At 39.7% G+C, this 26034-nt stretch overlaps 1 protein-coding gene across 1 annotated transcript; it reads left to right on the top strand.

Moving 5' to 3' along the window:
* The first annotated feature begins 513 nt into the window (after positions 1 to 513).
* LOC576441 (cytochrome P450 10) lies at positions 514 to 25784 on the top strand. Its single transcript, XM_776749.5, has 10 exons — positions 514 to 1292; positions 19609 to 19811; positions 20227 to 20452; positions 21295 to 21488; positions 21959 to 22163; positions 23408 to 23582; positions 23920 to 24086; positions 24491 to 24569; positions 24929 to 25132; positions 25660 to 25784. Exons 2-10 carry the CDS (start codon positions 19625 to 19627, stop codon positions 25771 to 25773), a joined length of 1551 nt encoding a protein of 516 aa, XP_781842.1. The 5' UTR covers positions 514 to 1292; positions 19609 to 19624; the 3' UTR covers positions 25774 to 25784.
* The last annotated feature ends 250 nt before the right edge of the window (positions 25785 to 26034 follow it).

The following is a 26034-nucleotide window of genomic DNA, read 5'->3' as shown; positions in this document are numbered from 1 at the left end:
GTATCTTATCTCGGTTATATCCAAATGGTTTTGAAGAAGTATTTATCTGTGCAGTGTTGCAATTAAGATTAAATGACTAATAATCGGTGACTGACCTCTTGCTCCTGAAATCAACATTGAATACATTCTTGAAATTCTACATAAATCACGACTTCTTATGACTAATGTTGACGTTGTTTACGATCTGGATAGTTTTTCCATTACGTTTTCTTATTTCATCCATTGTCTACGTGACGTCAAAATAGTAAAAGAAGAAGATAAATGTGTGGGGATGCTATTATTCTCAGAATAGTTTACGGCTATTCTATTCTGGCTCCCCGTCTTTTTCTTCTTCTGTAGGTCTACTATTTATCAGTCCACGCTTGAGCGGGCTACCATAGAGCTTGTTTCCGAGAGAGAGAGGGGGAGTGGGAGAGAGAAGAAGCATTTGTCTGTATGAATGAATGAATGAAGAAGGGGGACTGGTAATGAATGAAAAAAAGAGGAAAGAATGGTGGGCCAAGCCACTTCGGATCATACATTGTTATTCATCAGGGCGATAATCACAGGGCATTAGCCCTAGCCTTTTATGTAGACAGGGATACTGCACGGAACACAGGAAGGCTGGTTCATTGACCGTTTTAAAAGAGTGGGTTCGCCACTGGGTAATTGATCGTAAACTGACAATCATGCTACTACGTACATCTGTTTAGGGGAGTATCCTGTCGAGGGGTTGTGGGTGGTAAAAGCCGGTCTTCAGAAGTGATAAGGTCGTGCTACGGTAAGGAGGTGCGGATCAGGGGCTCTCTGTATTCAACTTGTTCATCACGCATTATTGCTATATCTCTGCCTTTCTGGAACGCCTATTAGGAGAGTTGGCCACTCGCATTGGGATTGGACTTGCGGATCTTTAACAGTTTGTTTTGCGGGGTAATACCCAGGGTCTTTAACAGGTGCAGTGGTGTGGAATATACCTGGAGATTTCTCTGTCATCAGAAGAAGAAAAACATATACCTCATTATTCAGATCCACTGTATACTTCGAAGTTTGAAGATCGTTATTGATACTAAATGACAATAACTTATTCAAAAACAGTTTCAAGCATTGCCGATCAGCCTTTGTTTGAATATAAGCAGAATAACTCTGAGAAGAACATATTTGTGCAACACGCGGACACATTAATCATCTGAAGAAGCACGTGCAATGCCATTTTATCATCATTTCAATGGCCTTTGAAATCAATTTGACGGTTTGAATTGAGTCTGCCCTTGATTGTTCCTGAATTTATTTTCGACAGCTTCCACAGTTTGACGGTAAGAAATTGCAATACTTTAGAAAAAAAATGACTTGCGACTTTAGTAGGAAAAACTGAGTGTCCAGTACTAACTACTATATTTTGACAACAAAATTACTGTCTTGGTAATGTCTCTAAATGTATTTTTTTTAATTCACCAAATGTTTTCCATTTTCACTGGGCAAGGTGGACTATTTATAGTAAAGAAAAATACTTTCAGTGATCAAGAAAAAAATGCTCAACAAAACTATAGTTTCTACTTATTCTTTCTTGAAAGAAATATCTAGGCCTATGAATAATCCTATAAACAAATGCAATATAAATTGTGTTTTCGTATAATTGTCATAACCTGCCTAATAAAGGCTACAGTTATGTTTGAATCCACAAATCGGAAATACATTGATTAATCCACAACCAAACAAAATGCATACGGTGATAAGGGGGACATTTACATTTCTATAGGCCTATTAATTTTCCATCATCTAATGCTGATTTGACCACGACAATGTGTTGTAAGAAAGGAAGAAGAAATTACAAGTTATGTGTGAATCGGTTGAATTCTCTCTCTCTCTCTCTCTCTCCATTGCTTTCTATTTTGTTTCTCCCCGTCTTTCTCCCTCGTTCACTATATCATGTTTATGTTATTCGCAAGTTACATGCTTGATTTGGGTGGTGAAAAGGGATAGAGAAGAACTTCCCTTCATGCTTTGTTGTTTAGACCTAGTTCCAGAACATTAAACATTAAACCAGTGTGTCTGCATTTGCGTGCAATCAAGCACCAAAAGCAAAACTAGCCTAGGGCAAGAACATTTTGATAAAACGAAGGGGGAAAACGGTTCATTTAAAGAGTGCAACGACACGTGAGTCGCATGACTAGCCGATGTTCGCTTATTTTGCCGTGTGTACTCTATTTAGTCGTAGTCTCTTTTGATTTATTCGATTTTTCACGAACTGGTTCACTTAATCATTGAGTTGATTTGTACAGTTCTTGACGACCACATTCTGGCGGTTATTGGCCTCAATGTTTTCACCTGTGAGCCTTGTATTGAGGAACAAAAAAAGGGATATAGGCTATGCAAGTTTTACACAGCACAGTGGCGGCAACACTTCATTGATCAGAATCTTCATTACTAAATGGTCTTGACCTTTACATACGAAAAGACGGTAAAGGTTTATGATAATATAATATTGTATTAATATTTTTTACGAGTACTTGATTGTCATGTAATAAGCGTCAGATTGGCATGCATTAATGCCAGACAAAGTACCTACAATGATGCATATAACCGAGTTGCCGCCACTGTGGTGTACTTCGAGAGAGACATTACTGGGAATGATGATCAAATCGCGATGTGGTTCTTTAGTGCTTTTCCTGCCAAAATGATGTACTTGGTGCGATCAGGAAAAATAAAGTGTGTCGGCTAAGACATAATGGTGCCCTGACAAAGATAATTCAATTACTCGTTTGCTTTGGAGTGCTGGTTTGAATCCACAGTCTTCCTCAGCCCCCCCCCCCTTCCTACCCTCCCTTCCTACCCTCCCGCCCTCGTTGATGTAGCCCATCTGTCTGGGCTAGGGCAAGAACCCCACGATTGACCTAGTTCGGAAGGGGGAGGGTGGGTTTCCGTAACGGAAAAGCCCGAATCCCAAAGCATCAAAGAAAGTCATGTTGTCTCGAAACCTTCAGGCTTTAACCCTATTAAACTATTTTTTGGGGGGAGGGGGTTGCTAAGGGTGCGTGGTTGCAAATACTTTCGAAAATTCAAGCTAGGCAATTCGATAGACTTTTCCAGCTCATTAATTTATTTTAATTTAAATTTTGATGTAATACTACTTGAGAAAAAAGAAAAATCACCATTTAATTTCTAACGATATACATATTTAATTAATGTATTATTTTACGTACGATTTACTTCCTAATATGTTCTTGTATTGTAAGTATATCGAAAGTATAATACAATATAAAAGTTCGGCAAGCTCCCCAATCTCCCTCAAAATGTCTCTCGCCGGGCCTCCATGCCGAAAGCACGGTGTGAATCACCCTTCTCTTCACGCTCGGCAGCTAGAGTAGGCCCCTTACTTTGCATTCAGTGACCAGCAAAGGAAGATCGGGAGCTTCAGGAACAAAATGAATACAAGGCGATTTGACTTTGGAAGAGGATAATTATGTCAGGAAACATGCTTTTCATGTTACGCAGTCTTTACGAGAACCTTTGTCATCTTTGAAGCGATAAAGAGAAGGAATTGCCTGTCGTAACCTCCTGTAACTCGGGGCTGTTCGGAGCTCGCTCCAAGGGACATGGCACGGTGTAAGGCGAACGCTCTCCAGGGCAGTGCCTCTCATTCTCTCCTATTGGTTTCCCTCTCAATAATTGACCCGATGACAGATTGATGAAGAGGAACGTTAACTTGACATGAATCAAGGGAGAAATAGAGAGAGAGGAAGGGAGAAATAGAGAGAGGAAGAGGGGAAAAGGAGAGAGGAGAGACAATACTGTGGAAGAAAAGAGGAAGGGCGCTATACGCGTGTCCTTTCTGAGACGTATTCCAACTCGAAAGGCAGGTGATGAAGATGTACATAGTGTATCATAAAAAGATAATATGTGTGCTCCGAAAAAATATGAGTCTTACATAATTATTTCACATCATTCAGCAGACTGAGTATTTAGGTTTCTCTTCGATGACGAATATTAAAAACATGACGTAAGAAAAATAGAAATGTTTTAATTCAATTGAATTTCGATTTACCTGGTAAGTTTATATGGTAAGCAAAGAACATACGAACCGTTAAACTTCCGATATAAGGCAAGTTATGAAGTGAACTGAAAAGTGTTTTACATTGTTTTAGATTATTCATCAAACGTTAGACTATGACCTAGTTCTTGCCTCACACCCGATCTTCATTAGATCACCTAAAGCCATTAAAATAGGTACTAGAACGCAAACTTTGTTTGGAGACATCCTATGGGAAACGGCGTCGCCAGCTTTATAGAGTAGAAAGCGCGCGTGCTTTCCGTAGCAGAGATATCAGTGTTACCAAGCAGAATGGGAATGATGATAATGGGAACTGACAACATCAGTACCGGTAGTTCATCACCAACTCTCTTGCTTCTCCGAATCCCAAAAGCCCTGTACGCCATCCAACTTTGGATGACCCCTCAACATAATACACGCCATACTCAGACAAACAGGGTGGCAATCATGAGCGATCCTCAAGTTCGTTTACCTGGAGAACAATGGCCATGTGTTTTTATTTCATTTTGCACGAGAAGATGATTTATGAGTCTTGAATTGGAAATCACATTCCAGCAGAAGTGATTGTACATGGCATGTTTCATGATTATTCACTTATGTCTTTGCTTTATTTGTATTTGGTAGTTATAAATTGCTGTCACAGGCCTTCAAATTTCGTGGAATTTACGCCTGTGCACATTTGAGCCTGAATGTGCATGATGCGAGGTTTTACTCGTGATGGCAATTAATTTCTCCATATTCTATGCTCCTATTGCTATCATTTCTGTCATTAGAAATGTTGGCATATGGTTTGAAACCACAGACTAAAGGCCACTGTACCAGCAGTCGCTCAATCAAGGAGGAGCCATTTTAAAAATTGATGCTTACATGTACATGACCGCTGCCTGACCCCGTTACTACGAACCGTTCAATCTCCGACTTAAACAAGGGATTGATTTTTGATGAGGGTGATGCTATATCGGCCTATGGAGTTCGATTGTCAAGGGCATCCGACCAAGAAAATAGGTTGACGTGTTATCTGGCCGATCAATATCAAACGGCTGGGCAATAAAGAAGCATGATATTTATATTTTCGGGTTCCGCGGCTTTCTCTTTCTCAATCTCAACACTATTATATTCATCTTGATATATTTGTACCCCCAAGACCGCCATCGCACCCTGATGATGCGCAATTTTTCGAAGACAACAGTTTCTCTGGGCTGCTAAGCACTCAATATGTAGGCCTACTCTTTCAAAAAAGATAATTTTTTCGATGTTTCTTTGTTGTTATTGTTGATGATTTTGGAAAGTTGGATGGGACAATTCAAATTTATGAAACTAATGTTCTGAAAAGACCGGTCAGTATCTTTTAGCGTGATAAGTAGACTGTAAATAAAATGCCTTCTTTTCACATTATCTCTTCTTTGCTTACCTTTTGGAAAACATATTTTTAATTCACTACAGATCTTTTAATGCTCGTTGGAGCTTTCCAAAGGGAGCCGCCCCCAGCATTTTCACAGCTATAGAGAACGCATACTTTTTAAAAACATGTGATGGCTAATTACACGAAAGTTAGTTGACTTTTGTAAAGTTAGTTGTCAAAGAAAGCCACCGAAGCATTGAACGGAAACGTATTGCATCATCACCGAGCGCCTTCTATCAAGTCTTAACATTCTTGAGGTTTAGTTCAAAATTTAACAAGAAAACCCTAAGCTTCTATTTAGTGATCGTTTTTCTGCATTTTGAGGCGAGTTTCTTTATTTTGTGTTTGAAGATTGATTAATAGTATTGGTAAGAGTCGTTGCGTAAACCTTGCCCTTTTTGTCCGTGATTGAATATACGTTGATCTATTGTGGTCACATGAACCAGACATATTCCTAATGATTAAATACAAGTTCTTCTTTTTTACACAATGTTTTTATTCTTTATTTGGCTGAGAGTCTATCTTCTCCACAATTGTATTTTATTATCATTGAAACTGAATTTTAGAGAGACTGCCCACAAATATTCTGAATAATATATATTTTGTAATACTCATGAGAAAATACGAAAATAAAGGTAAAACGTTTTGGACGGGACAGTATACACTTGTAGTTCCGACATACACCCTGTCTTTTTGTATCTCTCTTTCGTGCTCGCCTAGAAGCCTCATCAAATTAAATAAATAGTACTTAGCAAGAATATTTTGTATATTTTGTAATAAATTCCTTGGATCTTGTGCAATTTTAATTTTCGTTATTATCCGAAAACCTTCCTCCTGTTTAGAAGCCATCCATCACTGACAGTTGATGTTTCCTCGCTTGTCTCTTATCCCAGTGTTTATACTGGTTTCCTCCACTGATGAGATGGTGCGAAATTGGCAGGCAGTTGATGAGTTGTGTCAGCGGGATGCTTTAGATATGTCATGAGTCCTCGGAATAGAATCGTACTTTTGCAGCGATTTTGAATTACGAAGGGATCTACATCAATGCTTTGGCATATATACCTTCACTATGTGGATATTATTTGATGACATTTTCATTAATCATATCGGGACGAACAAGATGTCTAACTATAAGATTAATTGCCTCAAAGTCAAATTTTAGGCCCAATTCATAAACTAAATTGCTTTTCTAGAATTGTGCATGCATCGTCACAAATGAGTACGAGAAGATGGAAGAGATGAGTTGTTAAATAATAAATTGTAATTGCTGAATGCCTTTGCAAATTTAATATATTCGGCCCTTTCATAGGGAATTTCATAGGGAAAATTCGAAAAGGGCCTAACTTTCTCTTTTATGCTTTTAATGCTGTGGTGGATTTTTCAAGAATTATAACTTGCATTGATATGTGTGAGCACGCTTTTGCCCTGTAATACAGCATATTAACGCACCTAATCGCATATATGCCTCAAAGCAAAATTCTGATCCTGAAGAAAATTTCCAGATGCCACCACTCTTCCCCCACCGGCAAGTACACCTAATTTGTATAGGGAAGCCGATAGCTCACGTCCAACACCGCATGCCAAACAACCCGTTTTAATAATGGCGCCCGGTGACCACGGTAGCTATCAAAGCAAGGCTTTTCCTGGAACTCGGCATTTCTTCCGCCCAATAATTCAGACTTAACCTTAGCTGTCCTGCCTGATACACAAACTGTTCTCTACGGACACGGAATGCATTGGAAAAGACAATTTACAAGAGAAATACTCTGCTTAAAGCAAGCGGACAGTGTATACTTCTTATCTGGAACAATCGGGGAAAGGTAGGTTCAAGTGCTACACTCTCTCAAGTTGATGAAGGCGTTTGGAAGGGTCCTCCCTCGACTGGGATTTAGCCGTCGCAGAACGAATTACCACCTTATGGTCCATTGTCATTGAAAATGTGGCTTCGTCGAAAATATTGTCCGTGGTTTGTATAATTTTACTAAAAACCTAAAAGAATGGGAGGTTTAGTGTCGCTTTTATGCAAAGTGGGAATGTAGATTTATGCAACGTACGTGACGATGCATCATTGTCTTGTTCTTGACATTCGTAGAAGAAGCTTTTTTCTGTTGTTGCTGAATCGGAGGCTCCATTGTAGAATGAACTTGAATGGATGCAATGCATGCCATCATCATACTTTTCATCGAGTGGACAATATTTCACACTGCACTACATGGCCCCGAGCAGCGTTCCAATTAGCGCGCTGACCGTGTTAAGCAATCCTGCGATTTGAGGTCACTTATTCACCTCGGATGACCTCTTCCTTTCTTCCGTTCTCACCTGAACCCCTACCCTCCAAACACATACATACATTGACCCTCACCCTCTCCATTCCTTTCTTTCTCGCTCTCTCTCTCTCTCTCTGTCTATCCACGTCTCTCTCATCTTCCATTCTTCCATTAATTCTATATTGCTGTCCATCATTCTCAACCCACAAGTTTACAATATCCTCTACTACGGAGCGTCTGATATGGATGTGGTCTTTGAAATCACCACTAAACACTAAATCACTTTATTCCTCTCACATCTTCATAAGACGTGCACGTAAACAGCTATCTACCCTCTCTCTTTCTTTCCCCTCTCTCTCTCTCTCTCTATCTCTTACTTAGACACCATCTCTCGTGCCCCCTTCCGATCGTCTAGTCCCATCAGGCTCTCTTTCTCTTTTTCGCTTCTCTCTCACCCACTCTCTCTCTCTTTCTTACCCATCATCCTTTGAGAATATACCTCCTAGCATTTATCCACGAAGTTATGGGAGCGTAAAGATAAGTATCCTCGAGCTAACCTTTTCTCCGACTTACCTAGTAAGATGGTGACCTAATAATATCATCTTCAAGATTACGGGCTTTCACAAGGGCGGGAAGATATCTTCCGTGTGTCTCGGTGTGATCTCATTCATCTCTTTCAAACTATTCACTTTATCTTTTCCTGGAATATATACAATTTTCTAATGGAAAGTGAATAGCGTCTCTCGTGTTCTAATTATTGAAACATTGGCCTTTTCAGGGGATTGAAATAAAAATGGCTTCGATAACAATTTGTTAATCTACCCTCAAGTTTTAAACAACCGTTATTATCACCCCCCCCCCCCCGTAGTATTTAGACATGCATACTAAGGGAGCGACCTCTCTGTCACTCGTTTCCTGATTTAATTTATAGCGCATGCATTTCTAGGACACTGATTCTCCTATGCAGTTCACTCATTTCAAAATAACCTTTACTTACGGAAATCGGAATTTGAATGGCATTTACAAAAATGTATGTGGCCTTTTTTATTTCTAAAATAATAATTTAGTTTCTTGGGCTTTCATCTTTCGTCTTTTTAATGGGAGGGAAATGTTCACGTCATTGGTTTTCCTAGTCATGTTACGATCTGAATTAGCAGGACACCCACGCAGACTACACGTATGGATCACACATGGCCTCATTACAGATGCTAAAGATCTGTCAAGGGATCACCCGTTTATCGGTCATCGGGAGACAATCCCCCATGAGTTCAGAACGCAACATGCCGAGATGTCTTAATAATGAAGATGACTTCTGGTCATGCGATTTGCATCGTGAAAGAATAATTGTGGAAGCTATTGGGACAGATTGATTATGTAGTACAAGATAATAGGTGTGTGCTGTGATATTTTGGAATCACTGAAATGACAAGAAATTGGCCTAATCTTGCTGAAAGTCGCATTCACAATGTGAACTGCACACAGAAATGAGCATAATGGGACCACGCACGAAGTCATATGGCATGAAAGTTCAAAACTTTTTAGATGTACATGTACTGTTTTATCTCGTAATTATGTCGAACATGAGGGAATTATGAAGAGCAATTCTTTTCAGGAGACATTTCTTTTATATTAGTTTTATAAACTTACTTAAAACAGAATAGGAAAGCTAACATATTATTCTGTACCTTTTCCAGAACTCAACCGTCTCTTTAACATTCTTACGCTTTTTCTTAGAAAGGATATAGGAGCCGAGCGGAGCAAAGTACTCTTTATAAAGCCATCAAAATGAACATCATACACCACTGATGAAACGCAGTTGGCAACTGTTCAACTTTGGTTTAAAATGACGTGAAGAGATTGAGGTTTGGAGCTTAGGATGAAGAATGCCTCGATACACGTCACGGACCAAGAATTCTCACGTCACCGTTACCGAATAAAACATGAACAATTCCCGCGCTCTCCTTATTAACCACACCTCATCATTGTACTATTCATGTCTGATTTCAGTGAGATTCACAAGATGTATTTTCACAGTTTGTAAATTCTATTAACACTGGAAGAGATCATAGTCCGTTCCGAAATGGTACCATTCATATTATTTGTACAACTTGATACCGTTATTCTGTATTTGTCGTCATAATAGTTTTCGATCTAAAGAAGATAGCAAACTTTTTTACTCTGGACAGGGCGCTTTATTCCTTCATTTTAGTGGGGTCAATGAAATGAATACTTGGAATGGTAATTGATAGCAATTGTGTAAAGGAAACCCAGTGCAATCCGAAGTGCCTGGATGTAGGATAAGGATATGGTACCCTTCTCGGTGCCTAAGAATAGTCGTGTGATATGCTAGGCATGCTAACTGTCACCGTAGTGAATAGGCCGTCGTCAGGGAGGCACTCTTTTACCAGCAGGCAACAGCACTTCCAGTTGAAAAGGTCAATGAACATCTTCGTGCCCCCATCAATCAAAATATTAGCCCCATATTTACGGTCACTCCATGTCGTAGTCTTCTTAAAAATGCACAGAGGTCAGAAAGAGATGCAGATGACTATAGATTTCTGGTCACTTTCACCTTGATGTCGCCCTCATCCAATAAGCTAGTTCTGCAGAATCCATTTCTATAGAAGTCATGGAGTGTTTTACAGAGTTGTCACTTTTGATGCCAGAGGTGTATGACAAATGTATCAATTATGGATGCTAGCAGACTGAATGCATAGCCTAGGAGTTCAAGTGAGCTTTGATTGCCTACTAATCAATTCATTCGTGATATCCTGTGTGTTTTGTCCTCCCTGACCTTTGCCTGTGTCACACACCTGTATCAAAGGCCATTTCATATCCTCGCTCCAGAATAACCAATTTCTCATCCAATGGTTGTAAATTAACCCTGCTATCTCACGTGCGTGATGATTAGCTCTACTCGCCTTTATCTTTCCCGGCTCCTTTTTTTTTTTATAGAAAACTGTCGTTAAGTTAATACGTACATTCAGATTCAAAGTCGGGTTATGTTTAGCAAACAAGCTATTAAATTACTTCAGAGAGTGATACTGAATTTACGTTTTGTTTTAACGGAAATTCCTGATAATTGACCTCCATGTTCATTACAATTTGTTCACGTGACACCATTCCATGTCGGTGTAAACCGTCGACCCTTATTACCCGCTTTCAAACCTGACATTACTCAGAGTCATCACGGCTTCGATATTTTCTGCAGCTTTGTCAAATTAGCAAAGCGGTACCATGCGACACGAGGCTGTCAGTCTTGTTCTCGTCATCTCTCAAAGCGACTCTAAACAGGTTCTTGTCATCAGACTGATCGGAGAAGACCACCATTTAATGGCTAGTGTCATTGACTCATGGCGAATGACTTCCCGAAAGGTCATTGGCATCTGAGGCTCAGGGGCTCCTTCTCTTTTCGCTGCTCCCACGTCACGTCACTTTCCCTCGTCAGCTGTTCGTTGGAAAACGCCGTGTTTGTCCTGCCTGTTGCCCGGGCAGCAAACATTGGCATCGAGTCATGGATGATAACATGATTAATTGCAGGGCATCGTTTTGAATTTTGATCACGCTTTGTGCCGCTCTTCCGCAGTAACGCGAATGGTTATTTTCTTTTGTGGGTGAGGAGTCCAGACAAGGTTTCTGTCAGAGCTGCGTCTCGTCCTGTCCTCTTCTCTCTTTTTCTTTTCTGGAGATGTCTTTAGTTATGTCCTTCGGCTTTTCAAGAATTTTGTTTGCTTTCTATTCCCACCTTCTTTCCATGGGTTGTCAGTAATGATACCTTTTCATTTGGGATTGAATAGCATATGGTAAAGCGAAAAAATACCACCCACGTTCTGAAATTAGCCATGCATTCATCAGATATATTTGAGAGTTCGATGAATGTTAACATAAAAACCCAAGCCAGGTTTTACTTTCAGGGAGTGCTAATTGGGTCGCTCAGGGAATTTATCTTAGAATGTTTTGCCAAGGTATGCGCTTCACGTAAGATTGACCAAGGAAGATTCCGAACATTACTGTGCTTCTAATGGAGGCGTTGCCCATAAAACCTCTCTCTTTCTATAATGAATCTTAACACTTTACCCAGCTATTGAACTGTTATTCTTGCTCTATTGTCAGGCCGTGTCAGAGCACGTAATTACTTGACAAATGGTAGAGAAAAACTTTGTTGACAAATCAATGATAGATCAATCACCCATGGGAGACCTGGAGCTGCATGGCTATAATTTGACTGTCTCTGATAGTGTCACTTCCATGCGAGTCGCGCCATCAATTTCTATGATTCAATAGACATAGTCCCCTAAATTCCAAGCCGTTTTAACTTCTGGCCTGTCAAAAGCAATTTCTTTAGAACTAGCACGAGAACCTCCCGAGATAAACGCCGACCCGTATTTTCAAAAGTATTTTTGTTAAAACCATATTATTGAAAGCATGTTTTCCTTTAAAGGGCGCTCATTTTCACTTCTATGTGGACACTAAAGATGCTTTGATACTGAATCCTACTGTCTGTCCTTTACGAAATAGATAATAGATTATATGTATTTAAATATATATATTAAATTATATATAAATACTGTTGCCCATTATTTTGTCATACCTCTTTTCATTAAGTGATTGTGACAATATGGTTTATTCTAAATAGATAAATTTTATATCTTCCCTTTTTTTCATACATTTCTTTTATGAAAAGAACGTTTGCATTAGAATGAATGTTCAATCATGGCATAAAATGAGCGGCAGTGAGAACGAAGCCCTTGAGAATGATCTTCACGTTGAGCTGCAAGCCCAAGAAGAGGAGTGAACTGACGGCATTTACGAGGGTAGTGCGAGTAATTCAAACAGACAGCTTTCTCCCGTGTGCATGCCGATCTACTTCCGTGTGGGGGTCGTTGACTTGTGTCAGTCGCCAGCTAGCATGCGAATGAGAGCCTATTACAAGCTATGTTACACTGACGAGTGCACATTCATTCACGTCACAGCCTTTTGTCAGCTGCCAAGTAGACTGACTTTTCAGACGCAGGCAAAGTGTCAATTATTGCCTCGAACGTGCACCGACCCACTCTGTCATTTTTCCTGTCTTCTCCGTGGCGCCAAATACTTCAAACGCCAGATTTCTCTGTTTAGCGTAGGTTCGGCGAACTAGGGATACACTCTCCGCGTTGCAGAGAAAGTTGTTAATGTTGGAAGTATTCGTGAATGGCAGTTTGTAATGAAGCATGTAACATTTCATTTGCCGAACTCTAAATATCAATATAATTTGATCGAGGCCCCACTAAAATTGGTATTAGGGGTTGAACGTCCATGCGGTGTGGGATATTATCTTTGACAGTTCATGAAGTATCTTTTCTCTGTAAGTTATATTTGATAAAGGGATGAATGAAAGAGATAGGGAGAAAAGTAAACACAAAGGAAGGTTTATTCTGACACTTTCTCTTTAATCACAGATGTTCTGCCTCAAATTTATAATGCCAATGTCAACGTTAAGCATAATAATTGTCCACTTTAAACCATTTTGTTATGAAAACTAAATCTCTCTCTAAAAAAAGCAAAATATACTTTCCCGACGGAGAATACAGAATGAAACGTGTCTTTATATTATCACATAAATGTCACCATTGTGTGCGTTATTTATTTTCAAGCCTATTGAAGAACCTTACAATTTCCTTACCAATAAAGCTGTTTCTTTCACTCTACATTTCATTTTACTTATTTTGTAATACTTAATACACCATAACGTGCTGTAGAGATTCGGTACATGTTTATCTTTTTCATACGGTACTAATACCCGAATTGAATTAATTTTTATGAATATTTTGGCGATTGTATGCAACGATGGTGCCTCCTATCGCCTAATAAAATATCGTCAAATCTCTCGCCGCGGGTTGTCACTTCACGCGCAGTTCTCCCTTGCAGGTACCACTACCTTTTCGTATTAGCTAATTGGACAAACTCACCGAGACATAGTACAGTGAACTGCATAATCAGAGCAAGTAGGATCAGTGGAGGAGTATTGGGGTCATTGTTTTAAAGTGCCTCCACCGGGAAACCAATCCGTCGCGCTTTCTGATTCCCCACTGCCGGTCCGGAGATGCAGTTCTCCAAAGAAAACCGTGGTTTAACCGCAGTGAGATATGCTGCTGACCCTATATGGGGTGTATATAGGAATTGACTCCCTAAGTGTTGATTCCCTTGTGGGTGGCCCATTCATAATTTGGTGTGGTATGCGAAAGTTACACACACGCACACACGCACACATTCACACGCGGCGAACACATTTCCGAAGGCATAATCTACTACAAAGAGATAATTTTATAAATGGATGGTTTATCCTTCATGAGCATTTTTCTAGCACCGGTTTATCCAGGAATGGGGGTACCTAAGAGGGGTTAACTAGATGTGAATTCCAACCACGTGCGGCTAACCTTAAACTGGGCCAAGTTAGCGGTGGGATATCTGAAATTCCGAACCCGGTCATGTTAAATGGTGATTAATCTTCGTCGGTTTCAGCTCGCACAGATCAGGGGAACTCTGTCAGCGCTGCAATCTCCAGTTCTGCAGTCAGGGCAGTTTGAAACACTTCGTCAATTTGCTAGAAACTGGCGAAACGGACAAGTGAAAATCTGCGAGATCTGTGAATATTTTAGGTCTCGTCTAAGTTTTTGATATGCAGTCGGCAAACATTTAGTTGTTACCTGATAAATGAGAATAAGTATAGCCGTTTGAACTCCGTGACGTCTGGATGTTAGAATATTCTGGCACGGGGTCCCGCGTATCTCCCTCTTCTTTTTTTGTTGTGCTGGTAATCTGTCACGCACCATCTCGTGGCGGAGGAGAACGGGAGGGGAATGGTCGAAACGTGTCGCATTCCAAGTGTCAGTGACAGCTTAATACCAACCACCCCCTTACAAGTGGGGTCCCGCGCTAATTGGTGGCTTAAATACTCCAGTCATGTCATATCGTCCCTTGCCGCCGCTGGAGCTGCTGCTACTTCCGATGCTGCTGTTGCTGATGAGGGGTTCGCTGATGATGCTTGGTGTTGGTGTGGAGAATATGAGAGGTGCATATTTGTCCCATATATAGTAAGGCCTGACTCCAAGAGGTACCAAATCGTCCAAGAGGTTTAGAGGATCGGATCGATCCGACCGTTTGGTAAAGCAAGGACAGTCGTCATGATTTACTGACAAACGAAATAAATCTTCTTTCCTAAGACCTGAAGTGCAAATAGACTGTTCTTGGATTTGTTGTGAGTCCCTTCACATCGTATGAAGACACATTAATACGTAATAAGCATAAAGTCGGTGAATAACTACATTATCTTTCCTTCAAACGTCATGTATTATTTCAGGTTAGTAACGTTTGTGAATTGCTTATGGATGTTATGTTCTAGATATTTATCTTAATAAAAAGTGGAGCCACCCGTTGAGCATTGATTGATCGAGTTTTGCAGGGGTAAGGTATGATGTAACAATACTAGAGTTACTTGCTATCCCAACGTTATCAGTAACCTTATCAACCTCTCATGGAAATATAATCTTGCCTGCAAAACACTACTTATTTTATTGGACAGCCAGAATAATGAGTTTCGATCTACCGTAGACGAAAACAACAAAAGTAAAAGAATTGTTTTCATTTTGATAAGATTCATCTTCTCTAATTTTGATTGCGTGTTTTATTAGCTGTCGTGTCGTGGTGATGGATAGGAGCTAGATGCTAGCACTTGAACCCCCTTTTTGCCCCTCCCCTCGCTTCTTCCTCGCAGGAACAGAAGATAAGAGCCTACGTTCGCACCTTCACCCTTGCCTAGTTGTATTGATATTAGCTTAGGGATGGTAGCGTCTCAGATACAAGCTTGGTGTCTTCTTTCCCTTGGGGTATTTACCTTGCACCTATACTGACTGTGCTACCCTGATGACAAGTGCGACCTATATCTTTCTAGCACATCAAATTTCAGGATGCCTTCCTCATCCGCCTTCTCCCTGATTGGAGAAGTTGATGGAAGCTCTGTTTTGAGTCTGTACCTTAGGCATTTTATGCTCATCTGGTTTATATTCTGTGCAATTTTGATTACCAGTTATTAAAATGTGAGCGAAATATGTAGACAAATGTATACCCGAGTTTAGTTTCCCTTACAATGAGAAACTTGTGTATTCAAATTTTTTTTAGTGAGAATATAATTATCTCCATGAAATATGAGGTGTCGTTTTTCGCAGCAAGTGACGGCCATGAAGGTGTTCAGAGGAATCTCGTGTTCCATGAGGGTATAACAAAATGTAAAAAATCACCCTTTTTAAACTCTGTTTTTAATCTGTAAATTATCCTCATAAAATAGAAAATCTCGATGTTTGTGTTCAGTTTGGTGTGTTTTTAGTGTTTGCAATACCATCGTTTCTGAAACGAGCTAACGTTCGAGTGATGCGGTCGAGGTTTAAAGAAGGGTTTACGATGGGTTATGCGATTAGCCTCTTAACGGAGCAAACGGGAATACCGTTTACGCTCCCAAATTCTTGAAGATTTAAAAATTTACCGACAGCCCGGATCATGCTTCACAGCTCCATTTTTCGTAACTGGTTTTGTTCTGATTTCATAGGAGTATTACGCTCTTGCGATGGTATGCTTTTATCCTCGCACTGCTTACAATTTTGTTTTCTTTAATATCGAGATGCCTGGGAGACTAAGGAAGAAACTGAGAAACATATGAGATGAAGAATAGAGACGTTGCGATATATATATTGGCTCTAGAAGGCCATTGACTGGAGAGAATACAAAATTGTGATGTAGGGCTAAACTTAATTTCCCAGAAGTGTGTGCACTATTGAGTCGTTCCAATTGAACCGAAATCAAATATTTACTCAGGATGGGAAACGGGGCTTCGTTTGTTTAGACTGAGCCAATGTGTCAACCAATAGATTCAAGTGTCATTGTCCGTAGGATCATTCCTCGAGAAACGAGATACTATTCCAGTAGTGTAGCTAGTTCACAAACACTTTTTTCTTATTTCTTTGTTTTAGCATGTATTTATTTCTATTTGGGAAGATGAATCTGTAGTCTCTTATCAAAAAATTAAAAGTCTAACACGTGTATGTTAATATATGATAGCCATTGTTTACAACCGGCTACCCTTCTAAGGGATGATGCTTAAAAGTGCGAAATTGATAGTTTGTCAAAGGTGAAATTTAAACTACAGCGCATTTTGAGTTTAGGGTTAGTCTTTTTAATTCGTTCTTACGGTAGCAATTATTCGTTTGATCCTAATATCGTCACTCGATTTTGAGTAACAATTTTTGCTTATAGTTTGATAACTTGGTCTTGCCTGAAAAGAATAAAGAAGCGCGATCAGGGTTACTTTCAGTAAACGAACTGCATATAAATAGCGCCATTTTACGTGAGTAAAATCCCTCAATGCGGCTTTTATAGAGCCCTCAGGTTTGAACTATTTTATTTTTAGTGCAATGTTTACTGCTGTAAGGTTATAAGACCTGTATATAGTTCATTTTGCGTCACTTGGGGATTAGGATCTGTGCTAGCAGGTTTTAGTAAACTTGATTCCACATAGAAATTGAGTATTGAGTATATGTTCCAAGGCGTACATTGCGAAAAACTAGTTGTTGTTTCCCCTTCATATGTATTAGCCTGTTTCGTCGGCGCTTTGAAAACTTATGATTATCAAGTATTTACGACCAAAATAGAAAAAATTAATTCAGCAAAGAAACCGCAATCCTCGATTGTTCAACGGCTTAATATTCAGCCACGAGGTATGGAATTTTACACAGCAACCCGACTAATTTATCAAACTAGAAATACATTTCTTTGTCATCTAATCCGACCAGCAGTTAAACTCTTGAACTCCCAAGAACCGTACCTAGTGTTTGCTCCGATCAGGGTCTCTTCCGACATGGTGGAAGAGCAAACCAGAGCAAGAAAGGCAGTTTGATGAACCTTCTGTTTTATGCAAAAATTCTTTCACGTTCCCAAAATTTCTGCTTTTTGGCCTGTGGCGTCAGGCTCGGCTTTACTTCATCATATTTTGTTTTCATTTTTGAAAACTCCTTAGCCAGCAACCGCTGTTTACTTCATCAACCACAATAAACACATCAACGACAATTTTTTTATTTCTTCTTCCTTTTTGTTAAACGGGTCTCGTAGTTGCATCACCAGTAACCAAGAACCACTCGTCGTCAACATGTTCGTCTAATTGTCGTTAGTATCTCTTGATGTTTGAAAAGCGACTGGTGGCTTGAGACTAGTACTTGGTGGAGTCAGTGAACCTCCTCTTTGGTAGGTCAATAAATCAATGAGAGGGAGTTGAAGTCAATCATGTCACAGAGACTCTATACCCATGGTATTTTTTCTCCATTCTTCGCTCAGATTTGATGGATAATTCAGAGCCTTTTTTCCCCCTCTCTTTTGCTTTTGGGATTCTGTTCATGGTTGAATACCGCCGGGTGTTTGGATGAAAGATTCTTTCAAAGTCAGGTTTAAAGCGCCCCTCTTGTCGCAAACGTCGGGATGAATGAGTAGGGAGAGAATGAAGTAAATGAATTACCATTGCACGCAACAGATTTTTATTACAGCCTTGTCAGTCTGCATTGCACGTCAAACTTACATTGCTTTGTGATCATATTTTGCTGCTTTGATATCACGTGAGCACATTTTATTAGTAATAAAATCTATTACAAGGGTTTATGCTCATAGTCATCAGTCCACTGACACTGGAATTGCAAGCTGGATATTGAGGTACCAAAATCCGTGAGTATCGGATTAAACTTTCGGTCTACAATCCCTTCGTCCTTTGTTGTATTACGTACATACTGATTTAAAAATATTACAATGTTCCTGTCCAACCACTTTATATATATATATATATTCCAACTTATTTCGAATTTCATGATGCCTCTGCCTTTTTTGTGTAATAGCTAGGTGTTGAGGTATCGTCCGTCGAGTGTAACCAGTACCGTTCCTGCAACGCCAGGAATGTGCGCGATGGTGGGTGTGCGTTGGGCATGTGTGTGCGTGTGAAAAAGAGGGAGAAAGAGGTGGAGCGCTTACATATTTCAACTGTCCCAATGTGCGCTGTCCCATTTTCCTCTCAGTAAGTGTTTACAAATTGCTCGGCCTGGGTCCCGTCGCCTCCTGCAACAAGTCAATCACCCCGGCTTCCAACGAAGGCTGAACTTGAAACTTGAGGGAAAGGTGGAGGACACTATTTGTTCGGTGAAATGAATCCCACAGTTAAGCCGTCTAAATTACCAATCGAGTAGAAGAAAAGATAGAAAAAGAAAATTGAAGAAAGAGAGAGAGAAAGAGAGAGAGAAAGAGAGAGAAAGAGAGAGAGAGAGAGAGAGAAGGAGAGCGAAGAGAGATGGATCTTCAAGAGTAAGGTATGTGAGAGAGGGTGTAAGTAACCGCGAGTTCATTATACTACGGCTAAAGGAATGTCTATTTAGGTAAACAGCAATGTTGATTCATATTCTTTATCACATTCCTGTATGCTTCATAGATTTCATAACGCGGAGAGCTATTCCACCATTGGGAGATGGAGTCTGTCGTACGCCATATCGCCTCCATTAGCTTGAATTCCATCGGCGATCTCTGAGTGTGTACATATTGTATCAAGCCAGATCCCTGACATTTATTTTAAGATTTTAATCGCTTGAGCCAACATATCGGAATATTTTGCGCAATGCTGAATTCCTAAAATAACTTGTTTTAATCTGAACATTCGGCGGAGAACATTCAACCTTTGAATGCAGAATGTCCTTAGATGTCCTCTATCAATGAAAAGTTTTTAATGTATTATGGTTAATATACTTTATTACAAACAGATTAAGTTGATTTATTTTTGTGACTACTCTCATCCAAGCCACCTTGTTCGATTACGTCCAAATTATAACGAATCTTCTTCATCTGTGTCTTTTCAGATCAAACTTCTTGAAGATGTTGCCAGCAAGCGTCGGCCGGACATCGGCCTGCCGTATGGCGTCAATGGCACAACAGATCCTGCACAGACATGTCGGTACAATGGTCACGTCAGAACATCTGGAAGACGCCAAGCCCTACGATGAGATCCCAGGTCCCAAAGGAGTACCTTTCTTCGGCTCACTCTTCGACTACACTGGTTTGGGTAAGTAACTCTCAGCTCTGTTCCCTAATTTTAAAATACATTCTTACAATTCGGTCAGACATTATCCATATAATTTAGTCCTTTTCTACCTCATAGATGCAGTCTTGATTATATGCAAATAAGTCATTAGAGGTTTTTTTTAATCGTAAGAGGTGAAATTCAAAAAAATATTAACTGCTTCGAAAATTTTGAAAAACACTGGCCCCACAAAATAATATCGTGTATATTCTTATAGAAAGTACAACATTCGTTAAGTTTCCATTGTACCTTGTTGCAGTGATTATTAGATTAGATTATTGAAGAATTCTAGGTTTCCTTGAATTCAAAGTGAAAAGTTTCAAAAGTTTCAAAAGTACGATGGCGTGATGAGTTTGTGATTTTTAAATGCAATCAACGTCGTTCCGAACCCATGCAGGCCCTTACAAATTAGACAAACTGCATGAAGCCACCGTGGACAGATTCCGTAACTTTGGCCCCATCTTCAAGGAAACCCTGGCCGGTGTCACCCACGTCCACATTATCGACCCCACCGACGTCCGGGAGCTGTTCAGAAACGAGGGGAGGAGTCCGAAGAGGACACCAATAGATGCCATGGTCAAATATAGGAGGACACGGAAAAGACACATCGGCATGGCAAACACGTAGGTCAACCACGAAGCCTCTTCCTCTCTCCAAAACTATTGCTCGGCATAGCAAGAAATTTTTGAATGTTTGTAACCTTGCATTTAGTTGCAAAGATATGGGATATGTGATATTACATTTTTGGCCCGTTATCTACTAAAAGTTAAACCCAACGCTCGGTTTAAGCTGTTGTCCAAAATTGGGTTTAACGAAGGAAGTTAGTCAGAGGTCTTAGTTCTCTTTTTTTAAACGTAATCGGGTCGGGTATATCTAAATTAGTAATATGTGGTAAGTTGTTAAAAGTTCTGCAAGTTCTCTCCTTTTATAAAATGAATGTATGTCAAGGAAAGAACCACCGTCATAATGCTAACTGGCACATTAAAAAACAAATAGAAAAGTATTATAGCATTAAAGGGTCAGAAGAGCAAGCACAGTTTAAATCCCCAAGTGCGTCATTCAGCAGATTTACCATACCATACCCCAAAAATAGAAGGGGATTTAGTGCTTGGAGTACAAAGCTGCTTTGAAGTTTTTGCTTTTGAAGTTTTCTTTAGGTATAGATTTGAAACTAATCGACCATCTGACTTTAATCTTGATTTATTTAACTTAAAGTGAAGTTCCTTCGGCCTCTCGACAGAGTTACACTTACACTGATGTCACCCTTACGGCTGTTGAATCCAGGGTTCGATCCGTGGTGTTTTGTAAATACAGAGCTGCAGAAAGAGCAGTATCAATACTGATTTGGCTTTCCCTTATCAGCAATCAATTATCTAATGATCATTGTTTAACAAACATGCGTTAATGGTTATTATTGTGTTTCCCATGCTCACGTTTTTTACGCTATGTTTTGTCCCGAACACAGAGAAGGCGAGGAGTGGCAGAGGCTTCGCAAACCTGTCCAGCATCTTCTGATGAAGCCTCAGAGTGTGTACGCCTATATTCCCATCATGGAAGAGTGTGCAGACGACTTCGTAACACTGATGAAGGAAACGCAAGACATCGAATCGCAAGAAGTACCGGAATTCAACCACAAAATGCAGAGGTGGACGCTAGAATGTACGTGTACCTCTTATCGATATTGATGCGTCGCCATGATTTTATTATCTTGTTGCTATTACTTATCTTGAGAATTGACATAATTGTAAAGAAGGAATACCATTCTGTAGTGAATTCTTATCTTCACTTACAGTAGAGATGTTTAAGGTTTAAATTTCTGTCCTGTACGTTTGTACTTATAGGCAATGCATCCAGGTGTTGCAAAAGGCTACCTAGCCAGATTTATTTTGTGAAAGCTCTGCGAACTGGTGTCGGCATTACTGGACGGCACTTGACTTGAGAAGCGTAGAAAATATGCGATATGCATCATAAAACGTACATAAGAATGGAATATCACTAATACTAAAAAGAGATTCCGTGAACAGATCTTGCCAACTTGCTTTCTCCTTTTTTGTTATTTGTTTGTTTCTTTCTTATCAGTCTCATTCATTAAATTACGTGTTTTTATCCATCTCTCCTTTCCTATACAGCCGTATGTGCCATCGTCTTTGACACGAGGATGGGGTGCCTGAACACCGGGCTTGATAACAACCCTGAGGCCTTAGATATGATCGTCTCGGTGTCCAACTTCTTTGACAGTCTCAAAGACCTTACCTTCAGCTTTCCCTTCTGGAAGTTCGGCATCACCACCAAGGCATGGACAAAGTTCACCGAAGCACAGGACTACTTTTTCGGGTAATTTGACTTCATAATCGCTGATTCAAAAACCTTCGAGAAGTTGTGCACATTGTTAACGACGGCCGATTATGTGGCAAGGAACTGTCCCGAGTTGTGAAATTTCAAGATGCTAATTTAGTCATTTCATGGCATGAAAGTTCTGCGACTTTGGATCTCCCGCTAAAATTGCGTGGAAAAAAATGAAGTGTCTCATTTTACGGTATTAACACGTGAACAAAAATATGAGTCTGATGAATACAAATGTTTCTTAAACATAAGTTGCTTTAAAACCTTACAAATTTTGCTACATTAAATACCCTTTTATCAGTAGTTACTCAACGCTACTGTCACTTGTTTTCTGATTAGAAGGGATTAAAGATGTGCTCCAATCGCTCTGTGAATTTTACTTCTATCTGTCCTGTGTCACACTTTGTGAGAATTAATTCGAAACGACAAAAAATCAATCGTTTATGCAAGTTTAGTAGTGTGAGTAATAACTGTTAAGTGGAGCGATTGGTTTAAGTTTTCCTAGCGACTGACATATTCCGATGAAATTACATAAGACGGTGTACCTAGAGACTATGTAACCTCCGCAGTATCGGGAACATGCAAAAGTAAATTTCCCGGCGGGTGCAGCATGAATTTTGATAGTGTTGATAGAGTCTAGTTTGACTTGTAATTAGATATCCCCTGTTGTGTCTCCGGGAACCAAATTACCGCCTTGGCGAACTCCTGGATATCAAGAACTTCCGGCGTACTTAATTAGGTCAAAAGTTAAAGCTAGTGGCATGTATAATAGTGATGTTAAGTTTGCTAGGTAGATGGCTATGATGTAATACGAATGTGTGTCAAAAGATTTAAGCGAACTCGAGTGCCGAATACAAATTCGCTGCCATTAGGAATAAGGGCGAGCAAAAATGCTTGAACAATCTTTGAGCTGTAATAGTGTCAACTTTTTACAAAACAGGACAATTTTTGCGTAATTCTTGTATAGATGCAAGATTCCAAGTTTGGAGAATCGGTTCTTATTAAGTATCTCCATCAAAATAATGTTTTGTTTTAATAAAATATAACTAAGATTGGAAAGGAAGTATTATAAACTTACGCAAAGATGCAAAGGCAAGTTGAAGACTGAATCGGATATAGTTAGTAACTTAGTATAATATTAATTGCATTAGAAATTACGATAAAAGCAAACCAGGCGTTAACATACGCAATAAAAATAACGTGTCAATAAACGAATTTCTCCCATTTTTCCACAGAATGTCGAAAAAGTATGCCACAATAGCACTAGATAGGATGAAGTCAGCTGTCGGGACTAGTACTCAATCAGAATCAGAGGGAACCTTCCTCGAATGCCTCCTAGCCAGGAGAGACTTTGATATTGATAGCCTGTGCGACCTCATGAACGACCTCATGATCGCAGCAGTTGAAACGGTGAGTTTTTGTCACAAGTGAGAATGTAATCGCTGTCGTTAGTACACGGTAAGACTAAAACATTTATTTGGGGAAGGGGAGACCACGAGTCCTGCAGTGCTTCCGTGCCATAAAACGCCCTTGTATTCCTCTTTCCGTTCCGCTACACATGCCCCCAAAGCAAAGGGCACGCTGTCGTACATCATACTTTAGATTGGCCTGACTCAGAGCACTTTACGGTAAACACTTGGTATCCAATAAAGAACTATTTATGAAATCCGCCATCAATACAAAATTAATTCAGATGTAACTGTATCATTAATTTTGATCGAGTTTGTAACACTTTTCCCCTTCGCAGACGGCGAGTACCTTGGCTTTCAACTTGTACTGCTTAGCTAAGAACCCAGAGGTCCAAGAGAGGGTGTTTCAAGAGATTAACCAAGCCATCCCACCAGGAACAAAGATCACGGCTCAGTCGTTACAGAATCTTCCATACCTCAAGGCCTGCATCAAAGAAACTGTCAGGTAATTACCTTGATTCTGACTTTTAGTTCTTGATGATGCGATCATGTAAGGAACTGTGGCGATATTTGTAATGTTGGTCCGCCCGTTAGGTGGCGCCAGACTGACTAATGGTTTGAGAAAAGTTTGTGTTACCCTGAACTTGAAAGAAGAATTCTGAGAACCCAGTATATTCGGGAGGTATGGTGAAAGAGATAACCAGATCTTAACCCCCCCCCCCCCCCCATATGATTTGATTTTTACATTTTTGTTTTTATGCATTTTATTATGTTAAAAATATGAGTGTACAGCTTACAATTAAAAGCAAAAGGTTCTCTTCGTATTCAATTACCATTAGTACTCACTCAATGATTTGTTGATGATACAATACTATATTGATGTAATTTCTTTCTGAATTTGTTTATCAGGGTCTTCCCAACTGTTGATGGAACAAACAGGATACCATCAAGAGAGATCGCTCTTGCTGGCTACAGAATCCCTCCTGATGTAAGTATCATTAAATATCTTTTAAAATTTACTGCATAAGGTGGAATGACAAATACGAAATTGATTGTATAATTATGATTGTGAAGATCTAAATACTGTGAAATCCTTTTTGAAAGGAAAATGGAGATCGATATTTTGAGAACACCAATTCTCTTCGGTTAACCACAATCAGTATCTCGAGCGAAGACGACAGATAAAATTACTTCCAAAAATATAGAATAAAATAGAATAACAAAATTAAATAGCTGCATCAATAAGAAAGAACTGAATCAGAATTAAATCGAAGAACATGCCTATGGAGAATATATAGTCAAAGAATATATAGTAAAATAATCATCTATTTTGTCTTTCTATATCAGACCATTGTGAGGATTCACTGCATTGCGGGTCTCATGGAAGAGTACTTCCCCTCACCAGAGAAGTTCAAACCAGAGAGATGGCTGAGAGGCGATGCAGAGTGTGAGAACATTGACCCGTATCTCATCCTTCCCTTCGGTTATGGTTCCAGGATGTGCACGGGCAGGCGGATGGCCGAACAGGACCTTTACATCATGCTGATCAAGGTATGTATCTTGGTTGTAATGCAATGTCCAGTGTATATCCCACCGCTGCCGCCAAAATATGAAACACACGTTTTAGGAGTGCCTCTTTTGCTTTCAAAGCTTCTCTGTATAAAGAAACCTGACAATGATTATTTCTCTTGCAAAAGTGATGTTAGTTCATTTGTTTGGAGACAGTTTGAAGAATAATTTGAGGCAAGATTCTACTTTCCTTGACGTGGGAAAAGATCGGAATCTGGTTTAATTACAAGACCTACTTCTTTCATGAACATTGGAGTGACAGTGATGAGGCTTAATAGCATATTTCCTGGAGTACTTGCAGACTGACCTGGTTTTTCAATCCAGGATATATCCCATTCCCAAGACTGATGTTTTAACGTCCAGTCTATCATGCCTCTGGGGAAAGTAAAGTATGTGCAAGAATTTCTCAAAAATTATGTCCTCATTAGCCGATTGCAAGTAAGAAAAATGTCTGGTCATTTTATGAATAAATTTCATCTTCTTCATTTCTTATTTCTCTTTTCTTACAGATCGTTCAGAACTTCAAGATTGAGTGGCACCATGAGGAAGACATGGAACTTATCTTCAGACTCACCAACGTTCCTGACAGGCCTGCACAGTTCAGATTCGTTAGTCGGACATGATATTCTCCATTTAAAAAAAACACTTGAAACCAAGTAGAACTATGTACTTGTCTACCATCGTGTTTCTGTTTGATGATCGTACATAATGTGGCAAGGCTAGCAAGCAACAACTGACCACTATTCTCCATCACAGCATTTAAGATGAAAAGGATACAGCATCAATTTTTCGCATCTAGATGATCTTGTACAGCTGTCACTGTGTTATAAATTCAAAGACAATGGATGCATGAAGCAATGGTTTCCTTCTTGATATGCCGTCAA

The sequence above is a fragment of the Strongylocentrotus purpuratus genome, unplaced genomic scaffold (assembly GCF_000002235.5).
Source record: "Strongylocentrotus purpuratus isolate Spur 01 unplaced genomic scaffold, Spur_5.0 spur5_contig_810, whole genome shotgun sequence".
Lineage (NCBI taxonomy): Eukaryota > Metazoa > Echinodermata > Echinoidea > Camarodonta > Strongylocentrotidae > Strongylocentrotus > Strongylocentrotus purpuratus.
Note: the sequence above shows the minus strand (reverse complement) of the source record. Positions and strands in the feature narration are given on the sequence as shown.